General features: G+C 45.4%; 1 protein-coding gene across 1 annotated transcript in view; it reads left to right on the top strand.

Annotated features, from left to right (window-relative positions):
- The first annotated feature begins 9277 nt into the window (after window positions 1-9277).
- The window catches only part of PYGL (glycogen phosphorylase L), a 43433-nt gene continuing 34748 nt past the window's right edge, over window positions 9278-17962 (top strand). Inside the window, exons 1-3 of the mRNA XM_060619820.2 lie at window positions 9278-9784; window positions 14653-14754; window positions 17441-17519. Coding sequence (XP_060475803.1) covers window positions 9542-9784; window positions 14653-14754; window positions 17441-17519 — 424 coding nt within the window. The 5' untranslated portion in view covers window positions 9278-9541. The remainder of the gene's footprint in view (window positions 9785-14652; window positions 14755-17440; window positions 17520-17962) is intronic.

The following is a 17962-nucleotide window of genomic DNA, read 5'->3' as shown; positions in this document are numbered from 1 at the left end:
CAGCAAGCCTTTCTAAGGACAGCTGTCTCAGGCTGCTATGTTCACTTTCCTGCACCATTTCCTGGAGGTCATTCTTTCCAGCCCCATCATCTCTGGTCTTGGAGTTGTTCTGAATCCTGTTGGGTAAGCTCAAGTCTTGGAGAACCTATAAGAGGTTGCAGGACACCCGGTTCTATTCAGTTGTACCATCGGTACATAGGAAAATTTCAAAAACACGCACTGAATAAAATAACTATGGGAAAAAAATGGGGAACTTAAAAACTGAAAGTAAATATTCCAAAATATTAACAAAAGATGATGCTATTACATGAGATTTTTATGTGTTATATTTTTACACACCATCCAATTTTTCTAGAATAAACACATGCTAGTTTTATATTTAAAAAGTGAGTAGAAACACTATTAGTTTTCAACAAATCCAAGTGACAGTCTTAGAGACTAGATGCAGAATTTTCAGTGTTGGACCAAGAGCTACTGGGTAATTTTAACCCCAGGGATATTTTTCGCCACAGAGATTCTGAGTGAGGCTTACAGCACAAAACATTTGTCTCCTGGGACCCAAACTTAGTGCTATTTCCTTCCATCCAGTCTTCATAGCTTAAATTCATGAAACACAAAGGTCAACACGCAAAACAGATTAACTAAAAATAAAACAATTAGAAGACCCACTGATGTTTCTCAGCCTACAGGGGTAAATGCCACAAACCGTGCTGCCACCAACTTCTAGCCATCTCCACTGATGGACAGAAATATTTTTTCGTAATTTTAATTAGTTTTCTAAGCTTATCTTCCTAAGGCTAATATGAAAAATGAGCTTCCAGGAGGAGACATTTTAGGTAGCAGTGGAAAGCTACCCAAATTGCTTTTTGTTTATTTTTTTGTTTAGAGAGACACAGAGAGAGAGTGGGGGAGAGGGGCAGAGGGAGAGAGAGAGAGAATCACAAGCAGACTCCAGTGCAGAGTCCGATGTAGGGCTCCATCCCACGACCCTGGGATCACGACCTGAGCTGAAACCAGGAGTTGGATGCTCAACTGACTGAGCCACCCAGGCACCCCTATCTTAATTATTTTTAAATTTGTCATGAGCAATGACATAGTTCACATTGTTGCCACTTTAACTTATGATAGCAAATGAGTATTCAAAAGTATCAGTACCCAGCTAGTCTAAGTAATGCCAGCTTTCTTCCTAGCCTTCTCTTCAAATTACTTTCATCTTTACTTCAATCCCTTTACTTCAGGAGAACTGCACATTTTCTACATCAGGAAATTAGTTTTCTACATCAGGAAGGAAAAAAATGCCATTAAAAATTATATATCAGATCCGGACAAATGAGGGCATGTGTGCAGGAAAAGCAGGTCCTGATATCTCTATGGCAGCATTGTTCATAATATCCAAAAACTGGACACGACCCAAATGTCCACCAACAGTAAAATGGATAAATACAATTGTGCTACATTCATATAATGGAATATTGTACAGCAATGAAAACATGAAGTTTGGCAAGAACATAAATGAAACTTGCAGGCATAGTATTGAGTAAAACAGGTGAAACATAATATCGATGTTCTGTATGGTTCCGTTTATACAAAGTTTAAGAGAGGCCAAGAGGAGGGGTGCCTGGGTGGTTCAGTCAGTTAAGTGTCTGACTTTGGCTCAGGTCGTGATCTCACAGTCTGTGAGTTCAAGCCCCCCATCAGGCTCTCTGCTGTCAGCACAGAGTCCCAGTGGGATCCTCTGTCCCCCTCTCTCTCTGCCCCTCCCCGCTTGTGCACTCTCTCAAAAATAAATAAACATTAAAAAAAAAAAAAAAAAAGAGGCAAGAGTAATTTGCAATATTGGAAATCAGGGTGGTGATTACCCTTAGGGAGGGAGAGTGGAAGTATGCCCAGGGGGCACTTCTAAGCTGTTCATAATGTTCTGTAAATCAGTCTAGGTGGGTGTGCACACGTTTTTCATTTGTAAAATTTGTTGTGATATAAACTTAAGATTTATCCACCAGCATATGTTTTACTGCTATAAAAATATTACCCAAGGGGCGCCTGGGTGGCTCGGTCGGTTAAGCGTCCGACTTCAGCTCAGGTCATGATCTTACATTCCGTGAGTTGGAGCCCTGCACCGGGCTCTGTGCTGACAGCTCAGAGCCCGGAGCCTGTTTCAGATTCTGTGTCTCCCTCTTTCTATCTCCTCCCCCACTCGTGCTCTGTCTCTTCTCAAAAATAAACGTTAAAGAAAAAATTTAAAAATATTACCCAAGAAATGGGGTTTTACAAAAAAAGCTTATACATCAAGAGAGACACAGTTATGAAGATTCTTTTAGTAGATGTTTTATCATTCTAAGAACTTGGCTAATAGTATATCTGTAATGCCTATTTCTCCAGTTCTTAACAAGCCTCTGAGTCAGAGGACATCCCATTAACTCCAACACAAATGTCCCTGGTTCTTGCTACCAAACCTCCAGCCCCTATATAACACGTCCTGTATTTCTGGAAGTCTCCAGAAGGTGTCTCCATGTGCTCCCAATTCTGCTGGCAACCGCCTCTGCCCCTTGAGCAAGCAGTTTTTCCAGACCCTCCTCCAAGCTGTGCAGGAGTGAAATGCAAGAGAATGACTCACCTGTTCAAGTTGGAAGGGAAAACAGTGTTTCTGGGATCTGAGTATTTTGTATAAAGCTTAATGCAAAAATTCATTCCGTTTTTACCATAGCCCTCTATGTCCCAATGAAGCACATGCTTCTAAGTAGCTAGACTACAGAATACAATCAAGAGATTGCTACAATGTCCCAGTCAGACACACTGCTCCCCTCTGACAACTAAGGTTTCCTCCTGGCTCGAGCTTATCACCAGATTCCTTTTGCCCTTAGGGTGAGTTCTCACCCAGGAAGCTCCTCAGACCTTACCACCAACAGCTTGCCAGACATGCTCATATACACCTGAACCCCACAGTGGGCATGACTTGACTTCCTCCCAGATGACTTCAACCTCCCCTGGGCACTTGACTTCACTCAGGCCTGTTTTATCAGTTCAGACATGCCCAGATAGCCTTGAAAACCTCTCTAGTGGAGACCCCTCTGCTCTGCCATTCTAATCCTGTAAACTCGTAGTTGACTGGGAAGCCTACTAGCACACCCAACTTAGGTGTGTCCTAAATCTAGCATAAGAATGTTAAGATCCTGGGGCACCTGGGTGGCTCAGTCAGTTAAGCATCTGACTTCAGCTCAGGTCATGATCTCATGGTTCGTGGGCTCGAGCCCTGCATGGGGCACTGTGCTGACAGCTCAGAGCCTGGAGGCTGCTTCAGATTCTGTGTCTCCCTGTCTCTCTGCCCCTCCCCTGCTTGCATTCTGTCTCTCTCTCTTTCTCAAAAGTAAACATAAAAAATTTTTTTAAATAAAAAAAAGAATGTTAAGATCCCATGCTTTCTTTTTTAATTTTAAGACTTTTCCAATATTCTGTCTCAGAATAAATTGTTTCTTTAGATTTCAATATTTTACATCTCCAATTTTGAAAGGGACAAACTTTATGCTCTGGCCCCAGTGACGAAAATAATCAATTTTGATTTATCTTCTTCAGAATATGGGTATTTTTTCAGGGTACTTTGGTGCAGAAATATCTGGAACAAAGAAAGAGAACTAAGGCAGTAATTAAAATTGCAATCTCAACCTTTGCAGAACCACTGGATAACCTGAGAGGTCAAGTTCAAACGGCACATTCCTCCACCTGCTGGTGTGAGCCTGTCTCTGCAGTTCTCGCACTAAATCTTACCCTCAAAAACGTGAAAGATGGTTTGTCATGAAAATTATGAGTGAGGTGAAACTTCATGTTTTCATCTTAAACTGGGAGTGTATTATGATTCCATGACTAAGATACTATCATTCAAGAGGGTGGAAGAGGAGATAGAACTTCCAGGAAGAAAGAGAAAGAGCTGCTGTCATTTGACCTCAAGACAAAGACAAGTTGCTCTTTCCTTCCTGTGAACTTAGATAGCACTTAAGGTCCTGGCTATTTTTTTTTTTTTCCTTTAGCATTGTTCTGCCTTGTATTTTCATGTGACTGTGGTAACTTAACATAGTTTAAAGTTCTTGGTAAGGCAGAGACTGTGGCCTCGATTTTTTGTACCATTAGCCGTGAACACCGTACCTTGTATACAGTGGGTGCTCATTCAATGATTACTTTGTTGACTTTCCAAGTTGGCCAATACTTGCAGGTCCTTCTTCACCTGGTACATGACCATAAGGGAGTCCTGTAGTCATGGTTGTACAACCTGGATCCAGTTGTACAATGACCACTCCCACAATAAGTATACAGACTTATTCTTAAATATAAAGGAGTGAGAAGGAGATCAAGAGAGGAAGGTAGTTCCCAGAAAACAGACTACCAGGGAAACAATGCATCTGGCTACTCTATAGTCAGTAGATGTATCTCAAGTGCCCAGCCCAGTGCTGGATACACAGTAGGCACTTAAATATTTTTCTAATAAAACAATAAATTAGAAATATTGAATTTGAAAAACAGAGATAGATTATGCTATGCAAAACTATGCTTTGTGAACTACAATCCGTAGAAGACAACAAGAAATGCAGAAAGAAAAGCCGTGCATTCGTGTATGAGAACAGCTTTCAATATAGCATCCCAACTCCCAGAACCCATCCTTGAAAATATCAAGTGAAAAGGAAACTATTTTTCTCTGTTATATGTTTTAAGCCCTCAGTATCTAAACACCTTACTGATAGAGATTTAAAGGTTGGTAATTACACAGCTCAGAAATGTTAAAGTATCTGGCATTTGAGAACCTGGTGTTGGTGATTCTCAGATCAACCTCTAAAGAAACAAAATTCTAAAACCCAATAATATTTGTACAGGAGAACCACAAGGTTTTCAGGGAACCACAGTTTCTTACGGTCTATGTTTTATTTGGTTAATGCTTACAATTAATCAATCACACACAAAGGGTAAGTCAAAATGTGAGCTCACCTAGGTGTGCACATGACAAAGGGCCTGAGCCAAGGTTACTGGGATGCTGTCCCCAGGGCATGTTGCATCATGATTATCTGCTGAAACCCTGTGCTTAGCCCATTTCTCACTTCCCTTCACTTGTCAGAATTTGTTCATATCTCTTTGCAAAATTTTCTCAGAATTAATCTTCACATTCATTCCCATTACAAGGTAAAGCTTTTTCTGAAACATGCATTGTTGCGTTAGGAATAATACCAGAGGCTAAAGCAAACACAGCAGTATATAAACTCAGTTAAATGAGAAATGCAGCTTTATTTTTCATCTATGTGATCTCGGTCAATTGGTCCATTCATTTGGAGACCAAGGCACCAGTGGAAGGGGTGGGGGATGGAAGCCTCAGGCTTTGACATCCCCCTGCCCCCCTTCTCTCCCCCCCCCCCCGCCCCCCCGCCCCGTATTCTCTGAGTCAGCTTCGCACAGGTCTCCAGCCTGGCTCCTGGTGGGTGGAGAGTCTTTGTGAACACATCTAAGCCTGGACCACTGAAAGCCTCCGAGCAGCCACATCCTCCCTGGGGCCCTGCTACCTCCCTGGATCTTCCAAGAAAGCAGAGCAACATCCCAGACTGCTTTCACAGACTCAGACTACCTGGGTTTTCTGCTGTCTCCCCAGAAAAGCAGGCTCCAGGCTCCTTGCTGCAAGATCAGTTATGTCTCTACTCCCCCATACCCGATATGTCATCTTTTCACTCCTGCCCCAGTCTCCTCAGCCCTTAGCCCTTCCTCTTCATGCATCCCCCAAACCAGGAAGGCTCACGTCTTTCCTCAGAGCTTATAAGTACAGGTGCTAGAGCAGCTCCTCAAGGGAGATGGGGAAAAGGCAAACTACCAGGAGAAAATTGAAATATTGACGAATGTAGGGGCTCCTGGGTGGCTCAGTCAGTTAAGCGTCTGACTTCGGTTCAGGTCATGATCTCACAGTCCGTGGGCTCGAGCCCCGAGTCGGGCTCTGTGCTGACAGCTCAGAGCCTGGAGCCTGCTTTGGATTCTGTGTCTCACTCTCTCTCTGCCCCTCCCCCACTCTCACTCTGTGTGCCTCTCTCTCTCAAAAGTAAACATTAAAAATAATTTTTTAAAATATTGATGAATAGGGGCGCCTGGGTGGCTCAGTCAGTTGAGCGACCAACTTCGGCTCAGGTCATGATCTCACAGTTCGTGAGTTCAAGCCCCACGTCGGGCTCTGTGCTGACAGCATAGAGCCTGGAGCCTGCTTCAATTTCTGTGTCTCCCTCTCTCTCTGCTCCTCCCCCACTCATCCTCTGTCTCTCTCTCCTTCAAAAATAAATTTTAAAAAAACATTAAAAAATATATTGATGAATATTTCCAAACATAATCCCAAGTCCAAAGTTTACATCTTAAGAATGCTTTTAACATAGCCTAGTATCTCTCCATGCATACCTTTTTTGAGCTTAGCCATTTTGTGGAGTGAACAGGACAGAGAGCTTTAGTCTTATTTGGCAGAAGTCAAAATTGAGGCACTAAGTGATTCTCCAGTCTCAGCATATTCCACACCAGGCATATTAAGACCATCAGTGATTTGATGGATGGGGAGAAGACAGATTGTTAAATATTTCTGGCTTTTCGGGAACTCCCACTGGGCCACACCTAACAAGCCAAACTACCGTATTAATGAGCAAATCAAATATGACAGGATCTGAAAGTGCCAGAAACACTCACTTGCTTCAGGATAAGCCAAATATATTCAGGTAGCAAGTGAATGGTCACAGTCACAGACAATTACAGAGATGGCAATTCGGTCAGCCGTGCTGTCTACAGATTCTAAGGGAATTCAACAGTATAATAAGTCTGGGCTCTCAGTCATCTTACTAAATATTTAAAACAGCAGAGCCTAGGTAGTAGCCTTGGTTGACAGACTCATACATTAAATATACTGAGTGGAATGTACTTAAATAAGCTCAGTGAACATGAACCTCAGCTCACCTCATCCTGCCCATCCCCAGAGTGCAAGTGACCTGTTGCAGGGTCACTTTGGACTTCTGACATATCCCTGAATTTCAAAACTGATTAGAAGTAGGTGAAAAGGCCAGAGAACAGTACTAAGCAAACCACATGGATGGGGTAAGTAGGTTAGCTGAAGGGCAGTCAGAATTCAGGTGTATAAAATAGATCTCAAACCCTGTTTCAGAAGAGGGAAAACAACATGCAAAGAACTGAAAACCTCTTCAGCCCCTTATTCAAGTGGTCTTGAGCAAGCTGCTTACTTTCCCTAAGCCTCGGTTTCCTCATCTGTAAAATGGGAAGAAAGCTACAACTTGCCCACAGAGCAGGTGAAAGGATTAAATGAGGGAATGCACATTAAGCACCTCGCCAGAGCCCTCAGGAAACGCCGGCTGCAGTTTTGATGAATCCGAAAGTGGAATGTCAACACAATCGTCTCCACTTAGAAACATACTGACTGTTAATCTATGTCTATCTAAAATCTTTCTGTGGTGGCCCCCAGATGGGCCTCAGAGACCTCCCACTGTAGAAAACATAACTGAGCAAGGGCCCCAGACCTCCTGGACAGCCTCGCTGTGCTTGTACAGGGGCCATGCCTCCGGGGCATGGTCCCACCGATGACTCAGAGAGCACAGGGCCACCTCTGACAGTTGACTTTGGCCCCAGAACAGCCCTGTGGCCTTGCTGGTTCTTCCTAGGACTTCAGGGCAGCCTGGGATGTCCTTTCTCATTCTTCCCTCCCTCTCTCCTTCAGTGGTACAGAGTGGGGGGAGGTGGTCAAACTAGCCTCACAGTCTGATACTCTCCCAGGCTAACTTGGCTCCTTCTACGTTTTCTCTCCCACAGGCATTTGCCCTGATAAAATCTTTGCACGTTTAATCATGTCTTAGCATCTGCTTCTCTGAAGACGTGGATTAACTCACTTTCCCAACGTTCGTTTCTGACAATGGGCAACTTATACTTGTCCTGTGAGGTCCGGACAGTTTGTTCAGGTATTCACAAGTGCCATTTCATCATAGCACCCGCGGGGGACCGGTAGTTGAGCAGCAGGAATAGCACAAGTCATTGCTGGCAATTCTGGCAATGGACTGTTTCTGATAGAGTCTGATAGATTAACACCACCCTTTGTTGAAGAAGCAAAAGCCTCTGATGACATCCTAAAACAGCACGTGTTTGCCTTTTCCAAGGCTTACACACACACACACACACACACACACACACACAAATAGCACCCAAGCTGGAGGCAAACAGTGTGCAAAGATCAGCCTGTACTACAGATTAACACAGACTGCTTTGTGGGCAACTTGTTAACACGGCAACTGGCTCAGTGAGTTATCCCTTCACTTTCCACACATAGACCCTTTTCTTTTCTCCCTACTGCACCCCACCTTCCTTTAAAAGGTAATTCAGGGGTGCCTGGGTGGCTCAGTCGATTAAGCTTCCAACTTCAGCTCAGGTCACGATCTCCAGGTTCCTGAGTTTCAGCCCTGCCTCAGGCTCTGTGCTGACAGCTCAGAGCCTGGAGCCTGCTTTGGATTCTGTGTCTCCCTCTCTCTCTCTCTCTCTCTCTCTCTCAAATAAAAAATTAAATAAAAAATTAAAAACTAAAAGGTAATTCAAACAAGAGGCCTAACGTAAAAGCTCCTGCCGCCTCATCAGCCCAAAGGTCCAACGCAGGACTTTCTGATTCTTACTAAGTTGTCTCTACAGATGAGCAGTAGGGGGCTTTTGCCAGGGCAAATGTGGGTCTGAGGAGTCAAGAAATTCGAATCCTTGAGTCCTTTTAGCTGAAAGCAAAAGAGGCACCCTGGGATTTCCTTCTGAAGTCTGGGATCCAAGGTGGGGCAATGCCACGGACTGACAAGTGGGACTGGACAGCTGAAGTAAAGGCGTGCTGATCCCTTCAGATGCTTATTGGTGGCACCCCTTCCAGGTGAGAAATGACGACACAGCAGGTAAACTTCTGTAAAACAAAAGTTTGCCGACAACGTGCTTTCAGACGTCCTCCTAAAGCCGAGCATCTCCAGTGGGTTGACAGGACACCTGCCGTCCTCCCGGATTCCCGCATTCGGAAACGAGCCGCCGAGTGGCTACGTGACCAGCCGGAGGTCCCGCCCTGGACCGCCCAGAGGGCTCAGCCCAGCCCCGGCCCCACCCCGCCGCGGCCCCGGCCCCGGTCCCGGCCCCGCCCCCGGCCCCCCGCCCCGGCCCCGGCCCCACCCCGCCCCAGCCCGGCAGGGCTGGTGCGCACACTCCGGCCGGCAGGGGTCCCGCGCGCGCCCCGCCCCAGCCCGGCTCGGCGGGCGCGCACACTCCGGCCGGCAGGGGTCCCGCGCGCGCCCCGCCCCCGACGCCCCCGACGCGGAGGCCGCGGAGTCCAGGGCGGGCCAGGTCCTCCCTCCGCCCCGCGGCCGGCGGGCCGGACCCGGGGCGGCGCCGCGCCCAGGGGCGGACCCCAAACTTTCTTCAGACTCAAAAGCGGCGGTGCGCGGCGCGGAGCCCGCTCCGCCGGTCCTGCCTCCGGCGCCAGGCCGCTAGTCCCGCTAGCTGCTCAGCCCCCGCCGCCGCCGCCATGGCCAAGCCCCTGACGGACCAGGAGAAGCGGCGGCAGATCAGCATCCGCGGCATCGTGGGCGTGGAGAACGTGGCCGAGCTGAAGAAAGGCTTCAACCGGCACCTGCACTTCACGCTGGTCAAGGACCGCAACGTGGCCACCCCCCGCGACTACTTCTTCGCGCTGGCGCACACGGTGCGCGACCACCTGGTGGGGCGCTGGATCCGCACGCAGCAGTACTACTACGAGAAGTGCCCCAAGGTACCGGCCCGGCGGGAGGAGCCCCCGGAGTGACCCTCTTCACCCCGTTCTTGCCCCCGTCCCCCGCGGGGAAGTGCCCCCAGAAGCCCGGGCTTGACGTGTTCGGGAGGCAGGGGACGGCACTGCGCCACTCCACCAGAGCCCCACCCGGGTGCGGCGGCGCCGCGCACCAGCCCCACCCGAGCCGCCGCGCCCGTGGGCTCCGGCGACCGCCCAGTGGGCGACCGCCCAGGTTACCCTCGCTGCCCGCTTATTTCACTAACTTTTTTGGAACGTCTCTGCTCATCTGCGTTTAATAGGAGGTCTCGGGCGCCTCCTGCCTGCACGCCAGGCACAGTTCTGGGCCAGGCGGCCCCGAACAAAATGAACAAAAGCGCTGCCTTGGCTAAGTTTAATGTTTAGAGAGGGGAGACAAATTGGCCGTGAAAGGGGAATGTGAACTGGGAGAGTGGGGGGGCATGAAGAGGAGGCAGAAAAGAGGAGATGAAGGAAGGTGCCTCGCTGCCCCTAGAGGCTTTGGAGGGGCTAGATTGGGGGATGCGTGGATGACCCGGGCTTCTCATCCCGTCTGAGGTGGGGAGGGAGGGGCAAGGGTGCCGCCCCCGCAGTCAGAGCTCTGCCCGCTGGCTCCCAGCAGTTCCTACCAGTGAGTGGGGTGTGGAGCTCCTGCACTTCCTTGTTTTCCTGCGGGCTGGAGGCAAAGGGCCAGGACGTGCTCTGGCCTCTGAGACCTACCGAGGAGCTGCTGGTGTTCACAGACTACCCCTGTCCACTGCGCGGGGGCTGGAATGCAGGGGTCCTTAGGGAGGTTTCGGGCGCACAGAGGGACAACCCAGGCCAACCTGGCCAACCTAGGAAGGTGGGGTGCCAAGGTTGGAAGGAACCTGGCAGGGAGAGGTGTTGTGTTGTGCATAACGAGGTGGGTGTGAGTAAGTATTGGAGAGGAAACTGGAAAGACTGGCTGGAGGCATCTTGGAAAGGGTGAAAGTGGAATATACCCAGGAGGCAGTGGGAAATGCATATAAACATTTATTAGGACTATTTTCAATATGTAAAAGCATGAAAAGAAAGAATACTCCAAAGAACCAATGAGCAAAAGAAATTCTCATAGTAAGAAACTGCAGCTGTAACAAAGCTTTCAAATGCTTCTGTGCCCCAGAAGCCTAGGCCTCTACCCAAAGGTGGCAACTGCTAAAATATAATCTTAGAAAGCACTTTGTGTATTCTATTTATTGTATCTTTTTATTTGCATAGAAGGGACTGCAGCTTGGGACTTCCCATTAAAAATACTTTTATAAGTTTTTAAGCTGGAGAGTGAGGCAATGAGCCATATTTTAGAACCTTACCCCCACCCCCCACACACCCCTCCATAGCCTTTAGCACCATAGAATACACTGACCTTGTATGTTTCTCCTTCAGTGGCCTTATCTGGTACTTTATTGTTCTTCTGTCCTCTGGCTAGTTTCTTCACTGGCCCTGAGTGCAGGTATACACTGGGTATTCTGAGAATGATACACTGGGGATACAACAGCAAACAAGATTCATTCCACACGTGTTAATAAACTGTCTCCTCAGGGGTTCCCGGGTGGCTCGGTTGAGCATCTGACTCTTGATTTTGGCTCAGGTCATGATCCCAGAGTTGTGGGATCAAGCTCCTTGTCAGGCTCCGTGCTGAGCGTGGAACCTGCTTAAGATGCATCCTCTCTCCCTGTTCCTCTCTCCCTCCCTCCCTTCCTTTGCCCTTCTACCCAATCATGCTCACGCTCTCTCTCTAAAATAAAATGAACAAAAATAATAAAGTATCTCCTTTGTGACAGTTCCCCTAAACAGGAGATCCCTGGCCTCATTAGAGCAGAGAATGGAGCCAGTAAATGTGTCCAAGCTTCCCTCCCGTCTCCCCTGCTCTCTGGGAACCATGCAGATGAATCCCAAATCTGGACCTCTAGCCTGAGTTCCTTTTCAGACTCCATTCCTACTTTCTGAGTGCTCAGTGAACATACATACTTAAATCTCTTCCTATTTCCTCAAACTCAAATCATCACCCCCCCACCCCCACCCAATCCTGACCTATCTTCTGTTTCTAATTTAATGGCATTGCCCTCCTGGCAGTCACCCAGACACAACGCTGTAGACTCACCTTTGATCTTCTCCTAGATTCTTCATTCAACAAGTTGCCAAATTCTGCTGATTCCCGTGGGTCCTCTTGAAATTACCCACTCCCCTGCATTCTCCCTTTTCTGAGCTTGAGGCCCAGGCTCCTGGTGTATGAAGTAGACTTCTGAGCGGTTACCTTGCTTTCCACTGAGTGGTAAAGCTGGCAGTGTGTGGCTGAATGTGGCTAGACACTGTGTTTTGTTTGGCCAGCGAGACAACTGTAAGCAGTTAAATTTTCAGTGCCTTCGAGCAGGACACACACACCCCAGTTCTTGGCCCAGGAGTCCTCATTGTTTCATGTGACTTCCATTACACATTTATTTTCCCTGCCTGGCTCCTGGAGGCATCTAGGTATGCAATCCCATCTCCCTCTGGGCACTGTAGCCCAATTAAGCTTCCTAAAGGAACACATGTTGCCCTCTGTTCAGATATCATGGCCCCCACTGCCTGTCACAGTCATGCATTTAAGGTCCTTCTCAGTCCAGATGAATCTGTCCCTCCTATCCTATCTCCCATTATTCTCCTGGACCTACCTTGCTTTCCCACCAAACCAATCTTCTGTCCCTGTCCCTGCCCTGTACTCCCCACTTCTGGGCCTCTGCCCACAGTGCACCTGTCATGTGCGATTGCCCTTCCCTCCACATGTCTCCACGCTCAACTCTTACCTGTCCTGCAAGTCAGTTGTGTTGCCACCTGTTCATATGTCTTCCCAGAAGTACCCGGGTCCTCTGATTGATGCTAGAAATAAAAATAATATTATTTTTAAAATATTAGTTCTTGTGTCTTTTTATAAGCCTTTTGAAAATGTCCACTTTATGTAATATATACATAAAATGTCAGTAACAGTAGTGCATGTACCCAGTTTTTAAGGTGTGTTGGAGATGTTCAAATATTTTACTACCAGGAGTATGTTTTAAGTGTTCAGAGACCACTGACTCAGGTTGGAGAGAGTTCAATTTTTCAAGGTCTCATATATCCCCAAATAGGAGATGAGGTTTCCTCCCTGCCGAAAGTTATTTATGAGAAAACAGGAAATCACTTTAAATTCATGTGCTTGTAAAGTCTGTCATATAATGAGGTGCTTTTTCAATTACTTTAAGCAACAACATTTTTTTAGGAAGACCTTGAAATGTCTTGAAATGTCTTAAGTCCATGCTAATTCATTAAAAGGGAAGCAAAGAAAATGAACACATGTAGTCATCTGCAGGTGTGACCTCACAATTGCAAACAAGCTTTTTATGCATCACTAAAATGTGAAAAGCAATAATACATTGTGGTTTTATTGAAATAATGAATGTACAGGGAAGAATGGGGAAAACTGCACTGACATTATGCAAATGATACGTGTGGCTTGAGGCGTTCTTTCCTGTGCTATACTAGCCTCATGGACATCCGTGGGGGTGAGTGACACCATGCACCTCTTTGGTGTGTGTCTGCCTCAGGAAAGATACCTTTTCCCAACTCACACAGAGGCATCTAATAAGCTAATAACAGCTTTATAGATATTCAGACCACTGGGATAAAAATAATGATGATATACTCTGGAAGATCGCATTATACTACCCACGAAGATATGGATATTGACTATCCATGGGAACACTTAAAAGCCAATTGTTTCATTAAATGAAAGTGGCAAAAAGTGAAATTTCTAAGTTGAAATTTTCATATAGTATTTTATTCTAAATATATGTGTGTAACTAATGAGTTAAATATTATAATAAAAATCTGTTATGTTGAAGTATATTCTTTTTATGTTTTCAGGTTGACCAAATACTTTCTTTCTGCTTCTTCCTATCTGGAAATGAAAGAATTCCTAAAATTTGCAGTGCTTTATAGTGATGCATTTATAGATGTTTGTTGTTTTGCGTTTGGCCAAAAAGAAAAGGGGAACTGATATGGAAAGTAAGGCATCGTAAAAGGGGATGATGAAGTTATTCACTGATCTTCCTCTCTTTTTTTAATTAGTAAATTGCGCTTGTACTTTGAAAGGTTTCAGGCAACTCTGACCTTTGCACCTTTCATATTCAGCTCAAATAGTATTTACCTGGCTTTCTGTCAAAGGCCAACAGTTTCTAAGTCGCTAGAGAAATTCCCCACCTCATCAAGAACAAACCCCAATAAACCTGAGGTAATCTTTTGTTATTGCCAGATCATAGCCTTTCAAGAATAATTGTATCCTAAAATAATTAATCGCAGTGTTACTTGCAGTGGTCAAAGTGGCTATAGTCTAGCCTTTGGGTGTATCTTGAAGGAGTTAATCTTTACGTTTCTTGGATGAGTCGAGATGATCACAGTCAACCCCACCTGACTCTCATCCTATAAGTATTTTACAAATGATTGATGAGCTGTGGCAGTCTGACTTCTGTCCAAAACATAGCTTAATTTATGAGGTTTATGAACAGGAAGGAAACACACACACACACACACACACACACACACACACAAAACACTGAATCTGATTAGTTGGATGAGTTTGCTTTTTTTCTCCCTAGGCATAGAAACTACTTTGCCAAAAATAGGGTATAAAATGGTTTTTCTCAAAGCCAGTTGTCAGTTATGCTTTTATTTAGCGCTTCATACCTCTATAAGAGTCTCATTTGAATTTGTATTAAAGTAGTCTTGTCTGTTTGTTTCTTATTGGTGACCTTTTGTGCTTTTATGTTGACAAGTAAGGTTGGCCTTCTAGCATTAACATGACCTCTCTTTGTTTTCAGAGAGTTTATTACCTCTCTTTGGAATTTTATATGGGCCGAACATTACAGAACACCATGATCAACCTTGGCCTGCAAAATGCCTGTGATGAGGCCATTTACCAGGTACATTGTCTCCATATATCTTTGCTTCTCTCCCCTTAAATTTCAAGTTCAGTTCAGGAAACTTGGGAGCATAGCACCAAAAAAAAAAAAAAAAAGTGAAAAGTTGTTTCTTTATCTGTGGCTATTACAATTAGAAATATAAACTAGTGGAGATCTCTGGTTTAAGAGAAACAAAGAGAACTGGTTTTGCCTCATGAGAATTTTCTTTTGCAATCAGTTGACACATTACAAATTACATGTTAAGAATCAGCATCTGAACAAGCCTTTTAAAAGTACCTGAGCCCCTGCTATCAGAATCACAAGTTTTACTTTGGGCTCCTATCTACTTTTTTTTTTTTTAAAGAATTTATTTTTGAGTAATCTCTACACCACTGTGGGGCTCAAACACACAACCCCGAGATCAAGCGTCACACACACGCTCCACCAACTGAGCCCTTCGTGTCTACTTTTAAAAATGATCAAAGTTTGCCTATTATTCATACATCAAGGCAACATGTATAAATAATAGGTTTTTAAAATTGCATTGACATACTTGCTTTATTGCTTAATGAGATGTAAAATACACTTCCTCCTTAAATGAAGAGCTTGAGGTCTGAAACTCAATATGCTAATTTGTTTTCATGAATGTATTTAACTGTTTCTCCCCAGAGCCTCAGGGATCTCCACGCTAAAAAACAAACAGTTTTTAATCCTTTTCATGTGATTGAAAGGAGAAATGTGTATTTGCAAAGACACGTTCTAAATGAGAGATTGTTCAAACCACTCCTTTTCCTTAGCATGGGATTGTCTCATGTGGCCAGCTGCTGTCACTAAGGACTGTTTTCCTTCACGTGCGAGAGGTATTTTCTATGAAAGAATCATTGCAGCTCCCCTGTTTCCCTTTCTTTGCGTCCCCTGATAGCAGGCGAAAATAATATACCTCCCCGCCCTCGCATAAGCAGGTGGGTAAAGTAACCCCTGTCAAGCTACTCAAGGTTTACAGCCTACTTTAGATTTACATTTTGAGAATTGAAAACATCCTGAATGTTGACGTTAGCACCGAGAAAGGTTTTTTCCAAAGTGGCCTCTCCTTTATTTCACTGTTATTTGTTCACAGCTACTCAAGTCACATATTTGTGTGGTATTACCTGAGTTGCTTAACCATTGTGTTGTTGGCTTGCACAAGGACCCCAGTAAACTCTAGTCACCAGGGAGCAAATTTGAAAACCTCTTCAACAGTAAACAGACAAAGCCATTCTTGAATTCTGAGAAGATTTAGTTATTGACACTGGTGTGAGAAAGCCACTTTTGGGATAAAGGTGGGGATCCAAGTAGGTGGCTCCATGAAAACCTGGGCATCAACTTCATGCTTTTAATTTTTATGGATGTTTGTAAATATGTTTAATTATGTTTCCATTTTAAATAATTCTGGATTTTGTGGATTGCATCACTTTTAGCTAAGAATACAGTCCTTTTCACAACAAACCAGTATTAGCCAAGCATGGGCTAGGTTACTATCTAGTCAACATAGAAGAGGTCATTTAATTTATCTGTCAGTTTCCTCCTTGCAAGATAAACGGTCCAGAGTCATCTCCAGGGCTGCACAATTCTGACACGAGTCCATGCTGATGACAGTGGCCTCTGGCTGTGCACACCAAATGCTCTGGGTCAGGGAGCTGGTTGGGAACCAGTTCCATCTATCACCAGCGTCACAGAGGCTCATTGGCCTCCCATAGTCCCTTACGCACCACAGAAAGAAGTAGAGGATTTTGGCCCTTACCAGTTGGCCCACAGGGCTGTTTCCCTGACTGCTATCTGACCCCAGGTCTCCTGAGCAGTGACTCAGTAACTGGTTTTGGGTTAACAACCATTGACCCTACTGAGTAAATATATTCTGGTCACGAAAAGATGAACTTTAGTTCATCCCAGAAGGTCTGACCTCATACTTTTTGATAGTTTTCAAAGTCCTTCAGCCCAGTTAGTATCAGAGTGGCACTGGACCATTCCTGAGGTTTTACCTCTTAGCACACACAAAAAAATAATTTTAAAAATGAGGGGTAGCTAATATTTATTGAGAAATATCTGTTCAAGGTAATTCTAAATGCTTTGTATACTCCCATTTAATTCATGGCAGCCCTAAATGAGGCAGATACTATTATCCTCATTTTTTATTTTTTAAAATGTTTATTTATTTATTGCGTGAGAGAGAGAGGATGCATCCGCATGAGGGGCGAGGGGCAGAGAGAGAGGGAGAGAGAGAATCCCAAGCAGGCCCCACACTCAGTGCAGAGCCCAACGTGGAGCTCGATCTCACGCACCACAAGATGGTGACCTGAGCCAAAATCAAGAGTCAGACGCTTAACTGGCTGAGCCACCCGGGGGCCCTGTCCTCGTTTTTGAAATAAGAGAAGTATAAGGAGAGTTACTTTGCCCAGAGTCAGGTAGCTAAGAAGTAACAGAGCCAGAAATGGACATTTGGAGCCTCCCCTCCTCCCCGAGCTGTTGCTGTGCCATCTTGTGTGGTATGCATCTGCGGTCGCCACCATCTGCAGCGGGCATCTGATGCCAGAATACTCTGTGAGGGTGCCCACAGAATGGAGTACACAGATGACCCAGGTGCCTGACCCAGAGCTTTAGGAAATGACTATGCTTTCTGAAATGGCCTGCATTTGTATCTGCATCCAGTGTGTTTTCCTTTCATCACTAGCTTGGATTGGATATGGAGGAGCTAGAAGAAATTGAAGAAGATGCCGGGCTTGGCAATGGTGGTCTTGGGAGGCTTGCTGGTAAGTGACGTGGTGAGTGTGTTCTGTTGTCTGGACAGTCAGTGGCTTCTCAGATGCTGCGTACCTTAGACCATGCTTACAGGAACCAGAAAGGCCCTGTAGGAGGAGTGCAAGGTGTGAGCTGGTTATAGATGGATTTGTTTTTGAGTTTGCACTATGGTTTGATCAGTTCTACACAAATAGTAGAGAAGGGAACTTGAACAAAAGAGACATTGCTTAAACCCCTTGGAGACATTGCTTAAAACCCCAAAGTTAACCAGCTCCTTCCTGTGCGCTGAAGGGTTTCCAAAGCGGACCCTTTACTTCACAGTTATTTGTCCATAGCTGCTCGAATCCCATACTTGGGAGGTATGACCTCAGTTGTTTAACCATCGTGTTGTTGTCTTATGCACCTGACAGTTCGCTTTTTGACTGACTAGTAGGCAGTGATACACTTGTTATAT

The sequence above is a fragment of the Panthera onca genome, chromosome B3 (genome assembly GCF_046562875.1).
Source record: "Panthera onca isolate mPanOnc1 chromosome B3, mPanOnc1 haplotype 2, whole genome shotgun sequence".
Classification (NCBI taxonomy): Eukaryota; Metazoa; Chordata; class Mammalia; order Carnivora; family Felidae; genus Panthera; species Panthera onca.
Note: the sequence above shows the minus strand (reverse complement) of the source record. Positions and strands in the feature narration are given on the sequence as shown.